Source organism: Oncorhynchus gorbuscha, linkage group LG14 (genome assembly GCF_021184085.1).
Source record: "Oncorhynchus gorbuscha isolate QuinsamMale2020 ecotype Even-year linkage group LG14, OgorEven_v1.0, whole genome shotgun sequence".
NCBI lineage: Eukaryota > Metazoa > Chordata > Actinopteri > Salmoniformes > Salmonidae > Oncorhynchus > Oncorhynchus gorbuscha.
The window spans coordinates 57,327,672-57,353,937 of NC_060186.1; the positions used below are offsets into that span (position 1 = coordinate 57,327,672).

A 26,266-nucleotide genomic window follows, 5' to 3' on the forward strand; every position below is an offset into this window, starting at 1 on the left:
TAGAGATTGAACTCGTGTTTTTATTGTCATTCCCTTCCTTTCTTGTTCTCTCCTTCCTCCCTCCTTTTCTCACTCCTCTTTTTTTATTCCTTTTCTTTGACCTCGACAACTTTTCTCTCCTCTCTCCTCCTTTGCTCCTTTTCACACTCTCTACTTTTTTCTCTCTCACTCTCTCCCCCTCCTCCATCTCCCTCACCCTCTCCCCCTCCTCCATCTCCCTCCCCCTCCTCCATCTCCCTCACCCTCTCCCCCTCCTCCATCTCCCTCACCCTCTCCCCCCCTCCTCCATCTCCCTCCACCCTCTCCCCCTCCTCCATCTCCCTCACCCTCTCCCCCTCCTCCATCTCCCTCACCCTCTCCCCCTCCTCCCTCACCCTCTCCCCCCCTCCTCCATCTCCCTCACCCTCTCCCCCCCCCCTCCTCCATCTCCCCCCTCCATCTCCCTCACCCTCTCCCCCCCTCCTCCATCTCTCCCTCACCCTCTCCCCCCCTCATCTCCATCTCTCCTCCATCTCCCTCCTCTCTCCCCCTCCCTCCCCTCCATCTCTCTCCCTCATCCCTCTCCCCCCCTCCATCTCCATCCCCCCCTCCATCTCCCTCACCCTCTCCCCCTCCTCCTCCCTCATCTCCCTCTATCTCCCTCACTCCTCCCCCCCCCCTCCTCCATCTCCCTCACCCTCTCCCCCTCCTCATCCTGTTTGACTGTTCTGGCCTATATGGAGGTTTTCCTCATTACAGTCCTGTTTGACTGTTCTGGCCTATATGGAGGTTTTCCTCATTACAGTCCTGTTTGACTGTTCTGGCCTATATGGAGGTTTTCCTCATTACAGTCCTGTTTGACTGTTCTGGCCTATATGGAGGTTTTCCTCATTACAGTCCTGTTTGACTGTTCTGGCCTATATGGAGGTTTTCCTCATTACAGTCCTGTTTGACTGTTCTGGCCTATATGGAGGTTTTCCTCATTACAGTCCTGTTTGACTGTTCTGGCCTATATGGAGGTTTTCCTCATTACAGTCCTGTTTGACTGTTCTGGCCTATATGGAGGTTTTCCTCATTACAGTCCTGTTTGACTGTTCTGGCCTATATGGAGGTTTTCCTCATTACAGTCCTGTTTGACTGTTCTGGCCTATATGGAGGTTTTCCTCATTACAGTCCTGTTTGACTGTTCTGGCCTATATGGAGGTTTTCCTCATTACAGCCCAGTTCAGAGTTAACAATGCTTGTTAAAGCTTCAAACCCATTTAAGACAGACTTGGGCTTGGTCTGCAGTGTTAAGTATGTGTATGTTTGTTTGTTCACTGTTGTAAACACAGTTATTATATTATATTATGTATGTGTATGCCTGTGTGAACCTGTGTGTACTTGTGTGTGTGTGTAAGTGTGAATGCCTGCGTTGTGCATGCATGTATGTGAGAGAGGCAATGTAGTGCGTACTCACACAATGTTGTGATATTTCCCAGGCATCAGATATGTCATAAATACAGGGTACAGTCACACCCCCGCTTTGGCCTCTGTCTAACCCCCTTTCCCCTCCATTTACCCCCTACCTCTATCTAACCCCCTCTCTTCATTGCTGAAAGGAGAGAAGTTTACATACACTTAGGTTGGAGTCATTAAAACTCGTTTTTCGACCACTCCGCAAATTTCTTGTTAACAAACTATAGTTTTGGCAAGTCGGTTCGGACATCTACTTTGTGCATGACACAAGTAATTTTCCAACAATTATTTCACTTTTAATTCACTGTATCACAATTTCAGTGGGTCATAAGTTTACATACACTAAGTTGACTGTGCCTTTAAACAGCTTGGTAAAGTCCAGAAAATGATGTCATGGCTTTAGAAGCTTCTGATAGGCTAATTGGCATCATTTGAGTCAATTGGAGGTGTACCTGTGGATGTATTTCAAGGCCTACCTTCAAACTCAGTGTCTCTTTGCTTGACATCATGGAAAAATCAAAAGAAATCAGCCAAGACCTCAGAAAAAAAATTGTAGACCTCCACAAGTCTGGTTCATCCTTGGGAGCAATTTCCAAATGCCTGAAGGTACCACGTTCATCTGTACAAACAATAGTACGCAAGTATAAACACCATGGGACCACACAGCTGTCATACCGCTCAGGAAGGAGACGCGTTCTGCCTCCTAGAGATTAATGTACTTTGGTGCGAAAAGTGCAATTCAATCCCAGAACAACAGCAAAGGACCCTGTGAAGATGGTGGAGGAAACTGGTACAAAAATATCAATATCCACAGTAAAACAAGTCCAATATCAACATAACCTGAAAGGCCGCTCAGCCACTGTTGAGGAAGAAGCCACTGCTCCAAAACTGCCGTAAAAAAAAACAGACTACGGTTTGCAACTGCACATGGGAACAAAGATTGTACTTTTTGGAGAAATATCCTCTGGTCTGATGAAACAAAAAGGGTACTGTTTGGCCATAATGACCATTGATATGTTTGGAAGCCAAAGAAGACCATCCCAACCTTGAGGCACGGGGTGGAAGCATCATGTTGTGGGGGTGCTTTGCTGCAGGAGGGTATGGAGCACTTCACAAAATAAGCAACATCTCAAGACATGAGTCAGGAAGTTAAAGCTTGGTCGCAAATGGGTCTTCCAAATGGACAATGACACAAGGCATACTTCCAAAGTTGTGGCAAAATGGCTTAAGGACAACAAAGTCAAGGTATTGGCATGGCCATCACAAAGCTCTGACCTCAATCCTATGGAACATTTGTGGAAAGAACTGAAAAAGCGTGTGTGAGCAAGAAGGCCTACAAACCTGACTCAGTTACACCAGCTCTGTCAGGAGAAATGGGCCAAAATTCACCCAACTTATTGTGGGTAGCTTGTGGAAGGCTACGTTAAACGTTTGACCCAAGTTAAACAATTTAAAGGCAATGCTACCAAATACTAATTCAGTGCATGTAAACTTCTGACCCACTGGGAATGTGATGAAAGAAATAAAAGCTGAAATAAATCATTCTCTATACTATTATTTTGACATTCTTAAAATAAAGTGGTGATCCTAACTGACAGGGAATTTTTACAACGATTAAATGTCAGGAATTGTGAAGAACTGAGTTTAAATGTATTTGGCTATGGTGTACGTAAACTTCCGACTTCAACTGTATGTACACCACGTTACCAAAAGTATGTGGACCTGCTCGTTGAACATCTCATTCCAAAATCATGAATATTAATATGGAGTTGGTCCCCCCTTTACTGCTATAAAAGCCTCCACTCTTCTGGGAAGGCTTTGCACTAGATGTTGGAACATTGCTGCAGGGACTTGCTTCCATTCAGCCACAAAGTCATTAGTGAGGTTGGGCACTTATGTTGGGCCTTTACCAAACTGTTGCTACACAGTTGGAAGCACAGATTTCCCTAGAATGTCATTTTATGCTGTAGCGTTAAAATGTCCCTTCACTGGAGCTAAGGTGCCTAGCCTGAACCATGAAAAACAGCCCCAGACCATTATGCCTCCTCCACTAAACTTTTCAGTTGGCACCATGCATTGGGGCAGTTAGCGTTCTCCTGGCATTCGCCAAACCCAGATGCGTCCATCGGACTGCCAGATGGTGAAGTGTGATTTATCACTCCAGAGAACCCTCCAGAGAACACGTTTCCATTGCTCCAGAGTCCAATGGCTGGAGCTTTACCGGCTCCAGCCATGGAAACCCATTTCTCGAAGCTCCCGACGAACAGTTATTTTGCTGAAGTTGCTTCCAGAGGCAGTTTGGAACTCTGAAGTGAGTGTTGCAACCGAGGAAATACAATTTTTACGCGCTGCGCACACTCAGCGGTCCCGTTCTGTGAGCTTGTGTACCCTTCTACTTTGCGGATGAGCCATTGTTGCTCCTAACGGCTGAGCCAAATTTGACGAACTGACTTGTTGGAAAGGTGGCATCCTATGACGGTGCCACGTTGAAAGTCACTCAGCTCTTCAGTTAGTCCATTCTACTGCCAAGGTTTGTCTATGGATATTGCATGGTTGTGTGCTCGATTTTATACTCATGTCAGCAACAGGTGTGGCTAAAATAGGCAAGTCCACTAATTTGAAGGTGTATTCACATACTTTTGCGTGGATCTGGAATGTAATTTATTTAAATTCAATAGGCTGTGTGGAAGTGGGTGGACTTGTGTGTTCCGTCTGAAGTGTGTGAGTGTGTGTGTATCACCTAAAGCGATACAGCAATGTTGAGGATTCCAGGTGACACATACACACTCCACACATACAATTACTTTAAGGTCACACTCTGACGCACATAGCAAATAATTACTTTGCACCTGGTCCTGGCCTTTAGAAACAGGTGTGCTGAACAAACACACACACACACACACACACACACACACACACACACACACACACACACACACACACACACACACACACACACACACACACACACACACACACACACACACACACACACACACACACACACACACACACACACATAGAGGTTTTTATTTTATTTCAACAGCAGTACTGTTGGATTTGTAACATTCTATTCTCAATCCAACTGAAGTCCAACTAGACACCCCTGGGGCCTCATTTATTAACCATGTGTATACACACATCTGTGCGTGAACCATGTGTGGGGTTATTTCCATACAAAGTGTGAAACGTATCAATATGAACGTAAATGTATGCACTGCCATGAGCATGCAGAGGCACAGTGCCAAGTGGTAGAAGCTACTTGTCAAGCATTGGGAAAAATATGTTGAAATTGGGAGTTTTGATGAAATTATTGTTCTATTTAATCGTATATCCACTTTGAATTCGTGAAACATCTTGAAAGGCTAGATATATTTTGTCCACGTCGGTGCATTTGTTACGATAATAATCCATATAAAGTAGAGTAATTTGTTGAATTAGAGGCACGTGTGAAAGTGAAACCTTTGTTGAAATGCTATAAAAGACTGAGATAATGGAAATGGAAAGAGAGATGGCTGATCTTGCTGTGTTGGCAGATTTGTCACACAATGCTTTTTGCACAGTGCGTTTTTTTTAAAGATCGGTAGGACTTTTTTCCCAGAAAGTACAGATTGGCTCATCAGATATTGTTTCACAAAACGAATCATATAGGATCTTTGCGAGGATTTAATTCCTACTTTAGAAAGAGAGAACACACGCCATTCCAGTTCACATCATTTTGGGATGTTTGTTTTACCATCAATTGGTTCAGAAATGTGAACGGAGCAATAGACTGCACACACATAGCCATAAAAGCACCATACCAAAAAGAGTTCAAATATGTGAACAGAAAAGGCTTCCACTCTTGAGGTGCTGGTGATAGGTTATGTGATGCGCAAAAACCACTGCTCAATGTGGTGGCAAGGTGGAATGCACAACTTGTTCATTCTGCAGAACAGCAACGTTGGCCTATAGGATGGATGGCTTATTATTTCTTCTTTTTTTGGGGGGGGGGGGGGTTGTGGTTGTATTCAGTTTCTTACACTAGCACCTCTAATTTTTTTTCTTACACTAACACCTTGTTTTTTTGTGTTGCGCCGTTGTAGGCTATTTCATAGCATAGTGTTGTATTTTCCCACCGTCTTTAAAGGGGTGGTTTTAACTCCCTGTTCACTCATGGTTAATTAGGGGCATTTTGAAATGCAAATAGCCAAGGTCGTTCACGAGCACTGAGGCTGAGGACATTTGGTATTTATTAACATTTACCTCCTACCGATGTGCGCATGATGAGGATAGGATTGTTTGATAAATCACAATTGCAATTTTTTACGAACATTTACAATTCTGATTTTTAAGTAGTATTGTAGAATAGTTTCTACACAATATTGATAAATCTACTTATCATTGTCCACAACAAATCACAACAACATCCCAAGACAACAGATGCAGTGCAGTGCATTCGGAAAGTATTCAGACCCCTACACTTTTTCCACATTTTGTTACATTACAGCCTTATTCTAAAATGGATGAAAATAATGTTTTCCTCATCAATCTACACACAATTCCCCAACTGACAATGCGAAAACAAGTTGTTTTTTTTGTGCAAATTAATCAAATATAGAAAACAGATATCGAACTATACTGGCTTCGAATCGTACTACCCCGGCTCCGACTCTCGTCGGTGTGGCAGGGCCTGGAAACTATTACAAACTACAAAGGGAAGCACAGCCGAGAGCTGCCCAGTGACCCTAGCCTACCAGATAAGCTAAATAGGATTACCAGGACGTGTACTCCGAGCATGCTCTGATCAACTGGCAAGTGTCTTCACAGACATTTTTCCACCTCTCCCTGTTTGTAATACCAAAATGTTTAAAGCAGACCACCATAGTCCCTGTGCCCAAGAACACTAAGGTAAAATGCATAAATGACAACAGACCCGTAGCCCTCACGTCTGTAGAAATGAAATACTTTGAAAGGCTGGTCATGGCTCACATCAACACCAGTATCCCATAAACCCTAGACCCACTCCAATTTGCATACCACTCTAACAGATCCACAGATGATGCAATCCCTATTGCACTCCACACTGCCATTTCACACCAGGAAAAAGGAACACTTATGTGAGAATGCTATTCATTGACTACAGCTCAGCATTCAACAACACAGTACCCTCAAAGCTCATCACTAAGCTAAGGATCCTGGGACTAAACACTTCCCTCTGCAACTGGATCCTGGACTTCCTGATGGGCCGCCCCCAGGTGGTAAGGGTAGGTAACAACACATCTGCCACGCTGATCCTCAACACCGGGGCCCCTCAGGGGTGTGTGCTCAGTCCCCTCTTGTACTCTTGTACTCCCCGTTCACTCATCATCAAGGTTGCCGATGACACAGTGGTAGGCCTGATCACCAACAACGTTGACACAGCCTATAGGGAGGAGGTCAAAGAATTGGCCGTGTGGTGCCAGGACAACAACCTCTCCCTCAACGTGATCAAGAGAAAGGAGATGTTTGTGGACTACAGGAAAAGGAGGACCGAGCACGCCCCCATTCTCATCGGCGAGGCTACAGTGGAGCAGGTTGAGAGCTCCAAAATTCCTTGGTGTCCACATCACCAAAAAACTAACATGGTCCAAGCACACCAAGACACTCGTGTAGAGGGCACGACAAAGCCTATTCCCCCTCAGGAGACTGAAAAGATTTGGCATGAGTCCTCAGATCCTCAAAAGGTTTTACAGCTGCACCATCGAGAGCATCCTGACTGGTTGCATCACTGCCTGGTATGGCAACTGCTCAGCCTCCAACCACAAGACACTACACAGGGTAGTGCGTACGGCCCAGTACATCACCGGGGCCAAGCTTCCTGCCATCCAGGACCTCTATACCAGGCACTGTCAGAGGAAGGCCCTAAAAATTATCAAAGACTCCAGCCACCCTAGTCATAGACTGTTCTCTCTGCTACCGCACAGCAAGCGGTAACGGAGCGCCAAGTCTAGGTCCAAGAGGCTCCTGAATAGCTTCTACCCCCAAGACCCCTGAACAGCTAATAAAATGAGCACTGAGAGTATTTGTATTTGATTTGAAATACCTTATTTACATAAGTATTCAGACCCTTTGCTATGAGACTCTAAATTGAGCTCAGGTGCATCCTGTTCCCATTGATCATCCAAGAGATGTTTCTACAATTTGATTGGAGTCCACCTGTGGTCAAATCAATTGATTTTGACATGATTTGGAAAGACACACACCTGTCTATATAGGGTCCAACAGTTGACAGTGCATGTCAGAGCAAAAACTAAGCCATGAGGTCGAAAGAAGAGCTCCGAGACAGGATTGGGTCGAGGCACAGATTTGGGGAAGGGTACCAAAAAATGTCTGCATCATTTAAGGTTCCCTGGAAGAAAGTGGCTTCCATCATTCTTAAATGGAAGAAGTTTGGAACCACCAAGACTCTTCCTAGAGCTAGATGCCCAGCCATAATGAGAAATTGGGGAGAAGAATCTTGGTCAGGGAGGTGACCAAGAACCCGATGGTCACTCTGACTGAGCTCCGGACTGCCTCTGTGGAGATGGGAGAACCTTCCAGAAGGAGAACCATCTCTGCAGAACTCCACCAATCAGGCCTTTATTGTAGAGTGACCAAACGCAAGCCTGGTTTGATGAAACCTAGATGAAGTCTTTGGCCTGAATGCCAAGCTTCACGTCTGGAGGGAACCTGGCACCATTGCTACGGTGATGCATGGTGGTGACTAGAGGTCGACCGATTAATCGGAATGGCCAATTAATTAGGGCCGATTTCAAGTTTTCATAACAATCGGAAAATCGGTATTTTTGGGCTCCGATTTGCCAATTTTTTTTTTTTTTACAAATATATATATATTTTTTTATATAACTAGGCAAGTCAGTTAAGAACACATTCATATTTTCAATGACGGCCTAGGAACGGTGGGTTAACTGCCTTGTTCAGGGGCAGAACAACAGATTTTCACCTTGCCAGCTCGGGGGGGGATCCAATCTTGGGAGAACCTTCCAGAAGGAGAACCATCTCTGCAGAACTCCACCAATCAGGCCTTTATTGTAGAGTGACCAAACGCAAGCCTGGTTTGATGAAACCTAGATGAAGTCTTTGGCCTGAATGCCAAGCTTCACGTCTGGAGGGAACCTGGCACCATTGCTACGGTGATGCATGGTGGTGACTAGAGGTCGACCGATTAATCGGAATGGCCAATTAATTAGGGCCGATTTCAAGTTTTCATAACAATCGGAAAATCGGTATTTTTGGGCTCCGATTTGCCAATTTTTTTTTTTTTTACAAATATATATATATTTTTTTATATAACTAGGCAAGTCAGTTAAGAACACATTCATATTTTCAATGACGGCCTAGGAACGGTGGGTTAACTGCCTTGTTCAGGGGCAGAACAACAGATTTTCACCTTGCCAGCTCGGGGGGGGATCCAATCTTGCAACCTTACAGTTAACTAGTCCAACGCAATAACGATCTCCCTCTCTCTTGTTGCACTCCACAAGGAGACTGCCTGTTACGTGAATGCAGTAAGCCAAGGTAAGTTGCTAGCTAGCATTACATTTATCTTATTAAAAACAATCAATCATAATCACTAGCTAACTACACATGGTTGATGATATCATCTAGCGTGTCCTGCGTTGCATATAATCTGACTGAGCATACAAGCATACAAGTATCTGACTGAGCGGTGGTAGGCAGAAGCAGGCACGTAAACATTCAAGCAGCACTTTAGTGCGTTTTGCCATTGCCAACAGCTCTTCGTAGTGCGTCAAGCATTGCGCTGTTTATGACTTCAAGCCTATCAACTCCCGAGATGACGCTGGTGTAACTGAAGTGAAATGACTAGCTAGTTAGCGCGCGCTAACTAGAGGGACGGAAGCTATGCTGTTACACTGGCAATACTAAACTGCCTATAAGAACATCCAATAGTCAAAGGTTAATGAAAGACAAATGGTATAGAGGGAAATAGTCCTATAATTCCTACAACCTAAAACTTCTTACCTGTGAATATTGAAGACTCATGTTAAAAGAAACCACCATATGTTCTGAGCAAGGAACTGAAACGTTAGCTTTCTTACATAGCACATATTGCACTTTTACTTTCTTCTCCAACACTTTGTTTTTGCTATATTTAAACCAAATTGAACATGTTTCATTATTTACTTGAGGCTAAATTGATTTTATTGATGTATTATACTAAGTTAAATTAGTGTTCATTCAGTATTGTTGTAATTGTCATTATTACAAATAAAATACAAAAATCGGCCGATTAATCGGTATCTGCTTTTTTGGTCCTCCAATAATCTGTATCGGCATTGAAAAACCATAATCGGTCGACCTCTAGTGGTGACAGCATCATTCTGTGGGAATGTCTTTCAGTTACAGGGAGTCTCGTTATGATCAAAGGAAATAATAACTGGGCAAAGTACAGAGAGATCCTTGATCAAAATCTACTCCAGAGCACTCAGGACCTCAGGCTTGGGCGAAAGTTCACCTTCCAACAGGACAACGACCCTAAGCACACAGCCAAGACAATGTAGGAGTTGCTTGAGGACAAGTCTCTGAATGTCCTTGAGTGGCACCGCCAGAGCCCGGACTTGAACCTGGTCTAACATCTCTGGAGAGACCTGAAAATAGCTGTGCAGAGATGCTCCCTATCCAACATGACAGAGCTTGAGAGGATCTGCAGAGAAGAATGGCTGAAACTCCCCAAATACAGCTGTGCCAAGCTTGTATCCTGCCTGGTTGGCCCTTTCCTGGGGTATCGTCGGACGGGGCCACAGTGTCTCCCGACCCCTCCTGTCTCAGCCTTCAGTATTTATGCTGCAATAGTTTGTGTCGGGGGGTAGGTACAGTCTATTATATCTGGAGTATTTCTCCTGTCTTATCTGGTACCCTGTGTGAATTTAAGTATGCTCCCTCTACTTAATAATAATAATAATATATGCCATTTAGCAGACGCTTTTATCCAAAGCGACTTACAGTCATGTGTGCATACACTCTCTCCCTCCCCTTCCGGAGGACCTGAGCCCTGGGACTATGCCTCTGTCTATGACTCCTTGCTGTCCCCAGTCCACCCTGTCGTGCTGCTGCTCCAGTTTCAACTGTTCTGCCTGCGGCTATGGATCCCTGACCTGTTTACCGGACGTGCTACCTTGTCCCAGACCTGCTGTTTTCGATTCCCTCACTCTACCGCACCTGCTGTCTCTAACTCTGAAATCTCGGCTTTGAAAAGCCAACTTACATTTACTCCTGAGGTGCTGACCTGTTGCACACTCTACAACCACTGTGATTATTATTATTATTTGACCCTGCTGGTCATCTATGAACGTTTGAACATCTTGGCCATGTACTGTTATAATCTCATCCCGGCACAGCCAGAAGAGGACTGGCCACCCCTCAGAGCCTGGTTCCTCTCTAGGTTTCTTCCTAGGGTCCTGTCTTTCTAGGAAATTGTTCCTAGCCACCGTGCTTCTACATTTGCATTGCTTGCTGTTTGGGGTTTTAGACTGAGTTTCTGTAAAGCACTTTGTGACATCGCTGGATGTAAAAAGGGCTTTAGAAAAACATTTGATTGATTGTAGCGTCATACCCAAGAAGACTCAAGGCTGTAATCGCTGCACTCAAGGTGCTTCAACAAAGTACTCAGTAAAGGGTCTGAATACTTACGTAAAGGTGATATTTAAGTAGTTTTTTTTATATACATTTGCTCAAATTTGTAATAACCTGATTTTGTTTTATCATTATGGGGTATTGTGTGTAGATTGATGAGGAAAAAACTATTGAATAAATTTTAGAATAAGGCTGTAACGTAACAAAATGTGGAAAAATCAAGCAGGACCACCATACCTTTCTCGACATGCTGCTGCTGTCTCTGTGGTAACCCTCTTTCAGATGCAATAATAATATGTATGTCTGTAATGTGTAATCATTACTTTCTTCCTCTGTCTCTCCCCCCCAGACCCATTATTTTGGCCTGTGGTTCCAGGGGAAGGCCCAGCCCCAGTCCCAGCGCTGGGTTGAGCTGGAGAAGCCTCTGAAGAAACAGCTGGATAAGTTTGGCAACGAGCCACTGCTCTTCTTCGGGGTCATGTTCTACGTCCCCAATGTTTCACGCCTTGAGCAGGAGGTCACCAGGTAACACTATGTACTACAGCCTAAACCCTACATCCTACACACTAAACCCTTCACCCCAACGTTTCCTGCCTGAGCAGGTGACCAGGTAACGCTGCAACCGAAACCCATTCTTGCCTTAGCATCTACTGGTAGATATCATAACTTGGAACGTCTTTCCTACCGCTGTCGTTCTTTGCTCCATGCATCAACCAGCTGTTCGAGATCTGTGCGCTCTCTCTGCCTCACAGATTATCTCGGCTATACTGTATGTGTGCTGTGCGCGTGTGATAAATAATCGACATAACGAACAGCTTTGGAATCAATCAGTTTTTTTAAATCAATGATATAGCCTAGATTTAAAAAATAGCATTATTACAATATTTTTTTAGCTGGTACAAATGGGCCACTGACAGGGATGATTGACTGGCCCGGATATCAAGCCTTGACACACACAGACAGGGGCATTCCCATGCCATCCCATGGCATTCCCATGCCGTTTATTTTTGGTCAATTGCGCATTACTGTTTGAATAAAATTGTGAACCAAAAACGAACGTGACCAGGTCATTCTTTCACTGGCGTCCTTGAGACCAGTTAAAAATGTGTGTCGCACTGCCAAGTCAAACGGTCGCAAATGTGGCTGTTTTGGTCGCAGAGTCACCAGATGACACTACAGCCTGAACCCTACACACTAAACCCTACACCCTCAACCAAACACTCTACCATGGCTCCATACCATACCCATCCACTGTCCCTGGCCTGTACCTTTTTGCTCAATGTGTCCCACCTGGAGTAGGTCACCAGGTAACATACACTACACCCTATACCTTAATACCTTACACTCTACCTCTATCCTCTATCATGGCCCAATACCATACGGATTATATGTCCCTGTTCCAAGGCCTCACATGCCTCATGACAGGCCACAGGACAGTACCATACCACACCCTCTATTAGATGGTGTTGTATCACACCCTAGACACGGGTTAAGTAGTGTTATTGTGTTTCCTCTATAACCCCGGCTTGTTGTTGAGCCTGCTTCAGAGGACTGACTGTTAGTTTGGAGTGGCAGGGCAGGCACTGGGTATCATAACAATGTCTAGACAGACAGAGAGAGAATGCTTATTAAAACAGGCCTCAGATCCTAGTTATAGGAACACATACTGACACACACACCACACATTCCTCCCTCTGTTTACTACGAGACATGAAACCGCAATCTAATTTGTCTAGCGTATTGTCTGCTGCAGTAGCAAGTGGTTTGCTCCCTATTTGAGAGAGAAATGTTTTCTCTGTGAGTGGTTTCATTGAATCTTATGCTACAGAGGCATAGCAGAAGATCAACCATTTCACTAAAGGCCTTAGAATCCGCCTGGGGGCATTATGAAATGACATTCGATGTGTGTGGCTCTGGATGAGCAGATTGAGCTTGTCTAGATTTAGGTACAGTACAGTAGCTGCCTGGCTCTTTGAAGAGTTGGACTGGAAACTAGACCAAATTCCTGTATATGTAAAAAGCTGCATGGCTTTTTAAAGATGTTCTGTTGAGCTCACTAAAGCCAGGCCTGGAGGTTAACTGGCAGGGGGCAGACAGACTTGTGATGTCTGTGAAATGTGTCCCTCTGATGTTGCCGTAGTGGGCTTGACCTCTGTGTAGAATTTCTCGGGGTCAGATACAGATGGGTCTATATCACCACAGGCCATTTTCAACTTACCATCAAAACATCAAGAGGTGTGTGTAGGGAAGGTAGGGAGGGGGGATTGAGTGTGTGAATCTTGTCCAAAGCAACTTCAGCTAAGAAAAACCGTGTCAGACAGTGGTGGAAGTGGACACCAGCGCTTGAGTGAGATTGATGGGTTTGTGTGTGTGAGAGAGAGAGGTGGGGTTTGTTGATTATCTATTTCACTTGCTTTGGCAATGTAAACATGTTTCCCATGCCAATAAATATAATTGAATTGAATGGAAAGAGAGAGAAAGAGACGGAGAAGGAGTGTTTGTGTGTGTGAACGACCTGAGAGACAAGGCAAGAAGGGACTTCTATGCCATCAAAAGGAACATCAAATTTGACATACCAATTAGGATCTGGCAAAAAAATACTTGAATAAGTTATAGAACCCATTTCCCTTTATGCTTATGATGTCTAGGGTCCGCTCACCAACCAAGAATTCACAAAATGGGACAAACACCAAATTGAGACTGCATGCAAAATTCTGCAAAAATATCCTCAGTGTACAACATAAAACACCAAATAAACCTACAGCCCCAGGACAGCAGCACAATTAGACCCAACCAAATAATGAGAAAACAAAAAGAGAATAACTTGACACATTGGAAATAATTTACAGAAAACCCAGAGCAAACTAGAATACTATTTGGCCCTATACAGAGAGTACCAGTGGCAGAATACCTGACCACTGTGACTGAGCCAAAATTAAAGAAATATTTTTACTATGTACAGACTCAGTGAGCATAGCCTTGCTATTGAGAAAGGCAGCTGAAGGCAGACCTGGTTCTCAAGAGACGACAGGCTATGTGCACACTGCCCACAAAATGAGGTGGAAACTGAGCTGCACTTCCTAACCTCCTACCAAATGTATGACCATATTAGAGACATATTTCCCTCAGATTACACAAACACACAAAGAATTTTAAAACAAATCCAATTTCGCTGAACTCCCATATCTATTGGGTGAAATACCACAGTGTGCATTCACAGCAGCAAGATTTGTGACCTGTTGCCACAAGAAAAAGGGCAACCAGTGAAGAACAAACACCACTGTAAATACAACCTATATTTATGTTTATTTATTTTCCCTTTTGTACTTGAACTATTTGCACATCATTACAAAACTGTACAGTGGCCTGCGAAAGTATTCACTCCCCGTGGCATTTTTCCTATTTTGTTGCTTTAAAACCTGGAATTAAAATATATTTTTTGGGGGTTTGATTTACACAACATGCCTACCACTTTAAAGATGCAAAATATTCTTTATTGTAAAACAAACAAGAAATAAGACAAAAAAAACGGACAACTTCAGTGTGTATAACTATTCACCCCCCAAAGTCAATACTTTGTAGAGACACCTTTTGCAGCAATTACAGCTGCAAGTCTCTTGGGGTATGTCTCTATAAGCTTGGCACATCTAGCCACTGTGATTTTAGCCCATTCTTCAAGACAAAACTGCTCCGGCTCCTTCAAGTTGGATGGGTTCCACTGGTGTACAGCAATCTTTGAGTCATACCACTGATTCTCAATTGGATTGAGGTCTGGGCTTTGACTAGGCCATTCCAAAAGATTTAAATGTTTCCCCTTAAACCACTCGAGTGTTGATTTAACAGTATGCTTAGGGTCATTGTCCTGCTGGAAGGTGAACCTCTGTCCCAGTCTCAAATCTCTGGAAGACTGAATCAGGTTTCCCTCAAGGATTTCCCTGTATTTAGCGCGATCCATCATTTGTTCAATTCTGACCTGTATGAAAAACATCCCCACAGTGAATGAAGCATGGTGGTGGCAGCATCATGCTGTGGGGAACTGGCCAGCATCCCAGAGTCGCCTCTTCACTGTTGACGTTGAGACTGGTGTTTTGCGGGTACTATTTAATGAGGCTGCCATTTGAGGACTTGTTTCTCAAACTAGACACTCTAATGTACTTGTCCTCTTGCTCAGATGTGCACCGGAGCCTCCCACTCCTCTTTCTATTCTGGTTTGTGCTGTTCTTTGAAGGGAGTAGTACACAGCATTGTACAAGATCTTCAGTTTCTTGGCAATTTCTCGCATGGAATAGCCTTCATTTCTCAGAACAAGAATAGACGGATGAGTTTCGGAACAAAGGTCTTTGTTTCTCGTCATTTTGAGCCTGTAATCGAACCCACAAATGCTGATGCTTCAGATACTCAACTAGTCTAAAGAAGGCCAGTTGTATTGATTTTTTAATCAGAACAACAGTTATCAGCTGTGCTAACATATTTGCAAAAGGGTTTTCTAATGATCAGTTGACTTTTAAAATTATAAAATTGGATTAGCTAACACAAAATGCAATTGGAACACAGGAGTGATGGTTGCTGATAATGGGCCTCTGTACACCTATGTAGATATTCCATAAAAAATCTGCCGTTTCCAGCTACAATAGTCATTTACAACATTAACAATGTCTACAGTGTATTTCTGATCAATTTTATGTTTTATTAATGGACCACAAAATTGCTTTTCTTTCAAAAACAAGGACATTTCTAAGTGACGCCAAACTTTTGAACGGTAGTGTATATAAGTCACAAGGACTTATACAGGATACTACCCGCTACATCAAAACCTTCACTCCACATCAAAATTCCAAACTGTATAGCAAACCAAAACCTGCGGAAGAAACATAGCAGAAACCTGGAAATACCAACTAACCCAAAACTGAGTGAGTAATATTCAGTCTGAAGCTACTTCTGAAGCCAAAAATGAAAAGACAATAATCTCTAGATATTTTGTTATATATAATGACTTGATGCTAAGCTTGCTAGGACAGCACAGACGTCCCGGCTGCAACTAAAATTTGCTCTGAGGTGTGAAGTGAGAGGTGTGAAACCCTTGAACCCAACGAAGGCAGCAGAGCATCACAGCCTCCCCCACCCAAATGCAGAGGCCTCTGATGCCCTCTGCTCCATACCTTCCTCCCTTGCAGAGGTCATCACAGTACAGTACCCCTTAGATATAAAAAAGAACACTGCATGGAATAAGTGTAAAAAGAAGCTCCCCAAGGACAATTCAGAGACACTATTTGTTGATTGTTAGAAAGAGGGGAAAATATGCAGCTTAATTTTCCACCCCTTCCCCTGGCATGGCACAGTGCTAAAAGAGCACACTACACCTCTGTCAAGAGAGAGGTGTTAGGTTCTGAAAAGCTCAGTCACACAAGTACATCTGTATACCTTCCAACTAGGCAGTCATCTCCTTGCATGTCTAAGATAGACACTCCTTCTCTGTTGTTAGGTTGATCTTACTGGTATTGTCATGGCCCTGCCTATGTATAGGACCCTCATGGGTTTAGAAATGTGTGTGTGTGTGTGTGTGTGGCCCCCCTCCGAGCAGTGTCTTCTCTCTTTAACTGTTGACCTTATCTCGAGTTGAGTTCCACATCCCACATGGTCCTAGATCCTCAGCAACTGACCTGCCTTATCAGGAACTGAACCTAGACTGTTGCTCTTTGCCTCCTTCCAAATATTCCATTTGAACAGAATATTAACTTTCTACACTTCCCCTTGTCTCACTCAGTAACTTTCCATACAGCAAGTTCCTATTCACCCTTCATTGACTCCAACATATACATTTCTTATACATGTAAAGTACTCAATAAATTCTGAACATGAATAAGTATATTTTAAGCTATAATCCAACAGATGCTACAGATTTCCATGGTGGAAACTCAGAATACTAGACATTGAGGACCATGAAACTGAAACAACCTCTGCCAACGTGTACAAGGCTTGCACAGGGATGGTGTATGGCAAACTCAAACAGTTTCAGCAGGACTTTTATGGGATCAAAGAGAGAGCGCAGCAGGAGAAGCTCACTCTTGGTGATGACTCCCCCATCCTGAGCGAGTCTAATCACACCGCCACCGCAAATTGCCCCGCAGACGTGCATCCCCAAAAGGAGAATCAACCTATAGCACTGAACAGACCCACTACTGCACTGCTCCTCTATTGTTGAGAGAGATAAATCCACAGAGTATTTTTAAATTGAAGCTGCAGAGTTTTAAAACAGCCTATCACTCTAATGTCTTGCTTTAAATCCAACCGCCCAGTTTAAATTAGTGCCTACGTGAGCACTCTCTCATTCTCTCTCTCCATCAATTCCATTCAGATTGCATCCAAAATAGAATTACAAAATAGATTACAAAAACACCCATCAATGGAGGAGAGAGTCCTCCATCACACCACCGTTCTTCACCGGATTGGGTCCGCCATGGATCAGATGATGGAGAGGATGGACCAATGGGAGAGGGCCCCCTCCACCAGCACCACCTACCCCTGCTTCAGCATACGGCTCCGGGGCCCTGCGTCTGGCTCTCCCCAGGGAGTATGATGGGACGGTGGCTGGGTGTCAGGGGTTTCTCCTCCAACTGGAAATATACCTAGCTACCGTTCGTCCGACTCCCTCAGGGGAGGAGAGCGTGAGCATCCTCATCTCCTGTCTGACGGGGTGAGCCCTGAAGTGGGCAAATGCAGTGTGGAATGGCCCAGACTTGGCGAGGGATCACTACCCCGAGTTTGAACGGCTGTTCCACCTGCGACAGGAGATGAGGAGCGCGCAGGACTTTGCCCTGGAGTTCCGGGACCTTGGCCGCAGGAGCGGGGTGGAACGACAGGGCTTTGATGGACCTCTCTGCTCTCTGCACTTTCTGATTCATATCTACACACCGAGTCTGCCGTGACAGTTACAATGAAAATGTGTACTTGTTGGGGGTACTGGAGGACTAGGGTTGGAAATCGCTGTCATAGACTGACCAGGTGAATTCAGGTAAAAGCTATGATCCTTATTGATGTCACTTTTTAAATCCACTTCAATCAGTGTAGATTGGGGAGCAGACAGATTAAATAAGGATTTTTAAGCCTTGAGAGAATTGAGACAATGATTGTGTATATGTACCATTCAGAGAGTGAATGAACAAGACACAATTTAAAATAATATATATTTAACTAGGCAAGTCAGTTAAGAACAAATTCTTATTTACAATGACGGCCTACTCCAGCCAAACTCTATAACGACGGTGGGCCAATTATGGTACTCCAAATCACAGCCGGTTGTGATACAGCCTGGAACCGAACCAGGGTCTGTAGTGACGCCTCTAGCACTGAGATGAAGTGCCTTAGACTGCAGCTCCGCTCGGGAGCCCCACAAGATTTAAGTGCCTTTGAACAGGGTATGGTAGTAGGTGCCAGGCGCACCGGTTTGTTTCAAGAACTTCAACCGCTGGGTTTTTCATGCTCAACATTCATCCAGGATGGGATCTACAGGGTGTCGAAAGCATTCCACAGGGATGCTGGCACATGTTAACTCCAATGCTTCCCAAAGTTGTGTCCCGTTGTATAAAAAAATGGCCCACCACCCAAAGGACATCCAGCAAAATCGACACAACTTCGGGAAGCATTGGAGTCAACATGTGCCAGCATCCCTGTGGAATGCTTTCAACATTAGATCCCATGCTGGACGAATTGAGGCTGTTCTGAGAGCAAAAGGGGCGTGTGCAACTCAATAATAGGAAGGTGTCCTTAGTGTTTTGTACACTCAGTGTATTTATATGCTTTTGAAAGACTCTTCCAGTTTTGGCGGGAAATACCTGTGCTATCCTGGTGCACGAGTACAGGACATTACAAGCCTGCTTCCTACCATTCTGCGACAGATGCTGGAGGCTGATGTTGTTGTAGTCCATGCGGGTCTAACTACATTTGGATGGCTAGCTTGGAACTGCTGTAAATGGATTGTAAAAAAACTGATACTATCGCTGAAAGTTTTCAGGCCCTGTTCCATTGTTGGGCCACAGCTGTGAAAGATTCAGCAGGCTACTGGCATTACTGTAAGATTACTGTCGCTCTGTTGGCAAAACTTTTATATATAACTTTCTGGAAACAGTAGATGCTCTACAGGAATGACAGAGTCCATCCAAATCATCTTGGCTCTGTCCACGCATTTCAAGGCTGCGTTGAGACAATGATTTATCATCAATGACCCAAGCCCTGCTCAGATAATCCCTAACATTGTGTGACTGAGTTGTCGTAGTGCTGCAGCAAATGTACATTGTCCCAGGAGCGTTTGAAGTCATATTGTAAGTAACCTAATTTATGTCACTCTAACTCCCCTGAATGCCTCTGTCGATCCTATATCAATTGTATGTAGTAATCATGCATCTACGGTGTGCCCTAGTAGGAAGTTTGCTGTGTGCAGCTTACCCCTGCACTATCATAAATATCAGTGTGTGTACTTCCGATAAGCAGTTCAGTATAGCAATGAAAACGAACAAGCATCCCAGAAAAGTGCAAAAAATAGCCCACCTTAGCATATGTCACCTAAGAAACAAGGTTCATGAGATCGATAACGTGCTAATAACAGATGACATTCATATACTGACTATCTCTGAAACACACTTAGATAACACCTGTGATGATATACTGGTAGCAATACATGGTTATAACATCTGCAGAAAAGATAGAAATGCCAACAGGGATGGTGTTGCGGTCTATATTCAGAGCTACATTGCAGTAAAACTTAGAGGGGATCTCATGTCAAATACTGTTGAAGTAATATGGCTACAGGTTCACTTGCCTTACCTAAAGCCCATTCTGGTCAGTATCTGGATAATGTGTAAAATGCTTGATAATGTATGTGATATCACCAGAGAGGTATATTTTCTGGGTGACCTAAATATTGACTGGCTTTCATCAAGCTGCCCACTCAAGGAAAAGCTCCGAACTGTAACCAGTGCCTCAAACCTGCTTCAGGTTATCAGTCAACCTGCCAGAGTATTTACAAACAGTACAGGTATGAAATCATCCATATGTATTGTTCACTTCTTTACTAATGCTGCAGAAACCTGCTTTAAAGCAGTATCCAAAGGCATTGGATGTAGTGATCACAATATCGTAGCCATATCTAGGAAAACCATAGTTCCAAAGGCTGGACCTAATATTGTGTAAAAGAGGTCCTACACAAGGTTTTGTAGTGATTCATGTGTTGATGATGTAAATCATATTTGCTGTTCTGTGGTGTGTAATGAGGAGCAACCAGATGCTGCACTTGACACATTTCCGAAATTGCGTACTCCAGTTACTTATAAGCATTCAGAAAATGACTGTAAAAACTGTTATATCCCTGTGGATTGATTGACAGACAAATTGTATGGTTGAGAGGGATGTGGCTAATGGAATGGCAAACCTGGCTGCATAACTGATTTGCAAACCTACCGCATATTGAGAAATCATGTGACTTAAACAGAACAAAAAGAAGAAGAAACTACAGTGGTTGCTCCACTAAATGTTTTGTGATTATGCTGCGGGACATAGAGGTCATTTGTGGTTTAGTACGGTACCCTGCGTCATCTCTTCATTGCTCCAGACCACCACAAGGGGTAGTTAGAGCACTGATTATGCTTTTGGGTCCTACTGTGTCTCCAACTGACAATGAATGGGTGACATAAACCAAAATAGAAACTGATAATTGTGCACGACTTCAGTATTACTTACTAAAACTGCTGTTACACTAAGGTTTTTATTATTTTATTTTGTTAGGATTATTTTGGTCTTACTGTAGTACTGTAGGCCACTCCTAACCGGTCACGTTATACAGCGCCTGACTGGCGCAATGGTTGCTACAGATGCTGGTTCAATACCGTGCTGCCCTCGACTGGGAGACCCATGAGATGATTGTAGGTTTTTGGTTTCTCATCCTCTAAAAACAAAAACAAATCATTCTAAATATCAGACTGGCTTTATTTACAAATTAGTAACAATGTCTTACCCCATGTTCAAGAATGGTCTTTTTATCACTAATTTTACCTTATTTGAAAACAAAATAATCTCCAAAATATTGTTATTTTTTAAACAAAGCGATTATTATTATTATTAATTTAGAATGATAAAAAAAATCCTGTTGGATATTCTCACAGATATATTATTAACCCTGTTATTAGCAGGACAATATATATTAGTTATATTGTACATGGCTCCCGAGTGGCGCACAATGGGATTGCCTTGCCGTTCTCCAGTTGTATCCACTGAAAGTGCGTGAGGTTCAAGGCACGAGGGCAGGGGGCATGGGATGGACCACAGAGCCGCGCACAGAAGACCGACCTAGCCCATGGGGAAGGGAGGAGGAGAAAGGGGGAGGGGCATTGCTGGCAACACTTTAAGGGGCATTGCACTAATAATGGAGCTGACTAGGGAAACGTTCCCACTGTTCTGTTCTTCGAGCCAGGCTGCATGTTCAAACTAAAACAATGTAACTAATAATGGCATCTTTATGCTTTCATTAATAAAATAATGATAAAAATACTCTTTCAAAATGACAATGTTTATTTAGTTGTGGATCCATAACACACCTACTCATTCCAGGGTTTTTCTTTATTTTTACTATTTTCTACATTGTAGAATAATAGTGAAGACATCACAACTATGAAATAACACCCATGGAATCAGTTAAGAACAAATTCTTATTTACAAGGACAGTCTACTCCTTCCTCCCCATCGGGGAATTGAACCCTGGTCTACCGCGTGCCTGCATTCTCTAGTACAGCCACTATTGAAGGCTATCAAATGCTTTTCAAAGATGCCCTCTGGTGGTCAAATTAGCACTAATTAGCATTAGTGGTACTAGAGGTTCACGCTTAAATAACATGCCATAGAATTCTGCGGCACCATGCTAGCTGCGCTGCAGTACACTGCAACTTTTAAAGGACGAACCACTGTACACTATAAATGAAGATATATTATATCAAGAATGATATTAAATGCTTTGGGGCACCTTAAATAACATATTGGCCAAAAAGGCGAACTCAGCTCTATCATTCATTGAATCAGTTCGCTCATTCCTCACAAAAACCACTGATATTGCCAACTGTAATTTGAATTCAGTAAAATGAGTGTGGAAGAAGTGAAAAAAATGATTGTTGTCTATCAACAATGACAAGCCACCAGGGTCTGTCAACTTGGATGGAAAATGACTGAGAATGATATTGGATGATATTGCCTCTCCTATTTGCCATCTCTTCAATGGTGGGGCGGCAAGTTCAAATCCCGAGCTGACAAGGTACAAATCTGTCATTCTGCCCCTGAACAGGCAGTTAAGCCACTGTTCTTAGGCCGTCATTCAAAATAAGAATTTGTTCTTAACTGACTTGCCTAGTTAAATAAAGATCAAATAAAAAAATCTAAGCCTACAGTAAAGTGTGTTCCCTCAGGCCCGGGGGGAAGCAAATAGCCAGCCAATCAGCCTGTTACCAACCCTTACTAAATCTTTGGGAAAAAATCTGTTTGACCAGATACAATGGTATTTTACAATGCTATTTTAACAACAGATTTTCAGCATGCTTATAGGGAAGGTCAATCAACATGGGCGGTGCTTACACAAATGACTGATGATTGGCTGAGAGAAATTGATAAAAAAGACTGGGAGCTGTTTTGTTAGACTTCAGTCTTTAGACTTTATCGATCATAGTATGCTGCTGGAAAAACCTATCTGTTATGGCTTTATACCCCCTGCTATATTGTGGATTGAGAGTTTTATATATTTTACCTTTATTTAACCAGGCAAGTCAGTTAAGAACATATTCTTATTTTCAATGACGGCCTGGGAACAGTGGGTTAACTGCCTGTTCAGAACGACAGATTTGTACCTTGTCAGCTCGGGGGTTTGAACTCGCAACCTTCCGGTTACTAGTCCAACGCTCTAACCACTAGGCTACGCTGCCGAGTTACCTGTCTAACAGAACACAGAGGATGTTTGTTAATGGTATCCTCTCCAACATAATCCAGGTAGAATCAGGCATTCTCCAAGGCAGCCCCTTACTATTTTCAATGTTTACTTATGACATCCCACTGGCTCTGAGTAAAACCAGTGTGTCTGTACACGTCAGCTACTACAGCGAGTGAAATCACTGCAACATTTAACAAAGAGCTGCAGACCAGGGTTACTCCAAGCAGTTTAGTCACCTCGACTTTCTCAATTTCCATATTATTCATTACAAGATTTAGTTGATGTTTAGGGTTAAGTAAATTATTTGTCCCAAATACAATGTTTTTTTAGTTTTGTTATTTCTTGCTACCTATTCTGAAACTGACTGCAGCTCTTTGTTATGTGTCGCAGTGATCTCACTCGCTGTAGCAGCTGACGTAGTGCTGAGACCACTGTTATGGTCAAAACATATTGATGCAACAGTAGCTAAGCTGGGGAGAAGTCTGTCTATAATAAAGCACAGCTCTGCTTTCTTAACAACAATATGAACAAAGCAGGTCCTGCAGGCCCTAGTTTTGTCGCACCTGGACTACTGCACAGTCATGTGGTCAGGTGCCACACAGAGGGACAGGGCAGCATGGCTGGCCCTTAAATGTACATTAAGAGCTAACATTAATCATATGCATGTCACTCTCTCATGGTTCAAAGTATAGGAGAGAAGTGTCGACATGCTGAATGTACTGAGCTGTCTGTTTATACTACTAGCACACAGCTCAGACATCCATGCATACCCCACAAGACATGTCCCCAAGTCCAGAACAGACTATGAGAGGCACACTGTACTACATAGAGCCATAGATACATGGAACTATATTAGAGGTCGACCGATTATGGTTTTTCAACTCCGATGCCGATTATTGGAGGACCAAAAAAAGCTGATGCCGATTAATCGAACGATTTTTATACACACTGCTCAAAAAAATAAAGGGAACACTTAAACAACACAATGTAACTCCATGTCAATCACACTTCTGTGAAATCAAACTGTCCACTTAGGAAGCAACACTGATTGACAATACATTTCACATGCTGTTGTGCAAATGGATTAGACAACAGGTGGAAATTATAGGCAATTAGCAAGACACCCCCAATAAAGGAGTGGTTTGGCATTTGCCAGAGAACACCAAGATTGCCACTGGTGCCCTGTGCTCTTCACAGATGAAAGCAGGGTCACACTGTGCACATGTGACAGACGTGACAGTCTGGAGGCGCCGGGGAGAACGTTCTGCTGCCAGCAACATCCTCCAGCACGACTGGTTTGGCGGGTGGGTCAGTCATGGTGTGGGGTGGCATTTCTTTGGGGGGCCATGTGCTTGCCAGAGGTAGCCTGACTGCCATTAGGTACCGAGATGAGATCCTTGGACCCCATGTGATGTTCTAATAGGCACTTTTGTCACGCCCTGGTCGAAGTATGTATGTTTGTCTTCATTTATTTGGTCAGGCCAGGATGTGACATGGGTTTATTTTGTGGTGTGTTTTTGTATTGGGGTTTTAGTAGGTATTGGGATAGTAGCTGAGTAGGGTTGTCTAGGAAAGTCTATGGTTGCCTTGAGGCGGTTCTTAATCAGAGGCAGGTGATTTTCGTTGTCTCTGATTGGGAACCATATTTAGGCAGCCATATTCTTTCAGTGTTTCGTGGGTGATTGTTCCTGTCTTTGTGTTTGCACCAGACAGGACTGTTTCGGTTTTCACATTTCATTATTTTGTAGGTTCTGCTTGTATAGTTTTTTTTCATTCATTAAAATATATCATGAATCATCATCATGCTGCATTTTGGTCCGATCCTTGTTCCACCTCTTCGTCAGATGAGGAGATAGAAGAGAACCGTAACAACTTTAGTATTGCCAGCCTAATCTCAGGAGTTGATAGGTGTGAAGTCATAGACAGCGTATGAATCAAGCATTGCTAAGAGCTGCTGGCGAACTCAGTAAAGTTTGAATGAATGCTTACGAGCCTGCTGCCGCCTACCAACGCTGTCAGACTGCTCTATCAAATCATAGACTTAATTATAATATAATAAATACAGAAATACGAGCCTTTGGTCACAAATATGGTTAAATCCGTAAGTGACACAGTTTCCTTAGTTAATATTGCCTGCTAACATGAATTTCTAAATATGCAGGTTTAAAAAAAATATACTTCTGTGTATTGATTTTAATAAATGCATTGATGTTTATGGTCAGGTACATTTGTGCAACGATTGTGCTTTTTTCGCGAATACTCTTTTGTTAAATCACCTGTTTGGCGAAGTAGGCTTTGATTCGATGATAAATTAACAGGCACCGCATTGATTATATGCCACGCAGGACAAGCTAGTTAACTACACATATATAATGATATTACTAGGTTAACTAGTGATTATGTGAAGATTGTTTTTTTATAAGAAGGTTAATGCTAGCTAGCAACTTACCTTGGCTCCTTGCTGCACTCGCGTAACAGGTGGTCAGCTTGCCACGCAGTTTCCTCAAGGAATGCAATGTAATCGGCCACAATCGGCGTCCAAAAATGACGATTACCGATTGTTATGAAAACTTGTATATTTTCTCTTTCATATTTCACATTTTTGCATATTGTTAAAACACTGCATATTGGCATTAACATTGTGTGAGTGTTATGTTTAATGTTCATTACTGATTGTTGATTTCACTTTTGTTTATTAGCTATTCCACTTGCTTTGGTAATGTAAACATGCTTCCCATGCCAAAAAAAGCCCTTTGAATTGAATTGAGAGAGGGAGAGAGGGAGCGAGGTAGAGGGAGTGTGAGCTAGCTGTGAAAAGGGCATGCAGGGGTCAGGGTGTAGACAGGGCAGCAGTGTCTGCCATCTCAGATTCACACACACACACACACACACCCTACGTTCCCACCTGTGAGTCTGATAGCACTGAGCTGCTGAATTTGCGGCTGCTGCTTGACTGGATGTGGGAAAGGTTGTTCGTAAGTGAGAGTGTGCTGTTTGACATGGGAGTCAGGCGTATATACAGTTGAAGTCGGAAGTTTACATACACCTTAGGCAAATAAATTTAAACTCAGTTCTTCACAATTCCTTTTAGTACAATCCTAGTAAAAATTCCCTGTCTTAGGTCAGTTAGGGTTACCACTTTATTTTAAGAATGTGGAATGTCAGTAATAGTAATAGTAGCAATAATGATTTATTTCAGCTTTTATTTCTTTCATCACATTCCCAGTGGGTCAGAAGTTTACATACACTCAATTA

General features: G+C 43.2%; 1 protein-coding gene across 2 annotated transcripts in view; it reads left to right on the forward strand.

The window, feature by feature from the left end:
* The window catches only part of LOC123995195 (tyrosine-protein phosphatase non-receptor type 14-like), a 110,124-nt gene that overhangs the window by 25,819 nt on the left and 58,039 nt on the right, over positions 1-26,266 (forward strand). For both annotated transcript variants that reach the window (XM_046298617.1, XM_046298618.1), the window contains exon 3: positions 11,402-11,577. In XM_046298617.1, the coding sequence (XP_046154573.1) occupies positions 11,402-11,577 (176 nt within the window). The remainder of the gene's footprint in view (positions 1-11,401; positions 11,578-26,266) is intronic.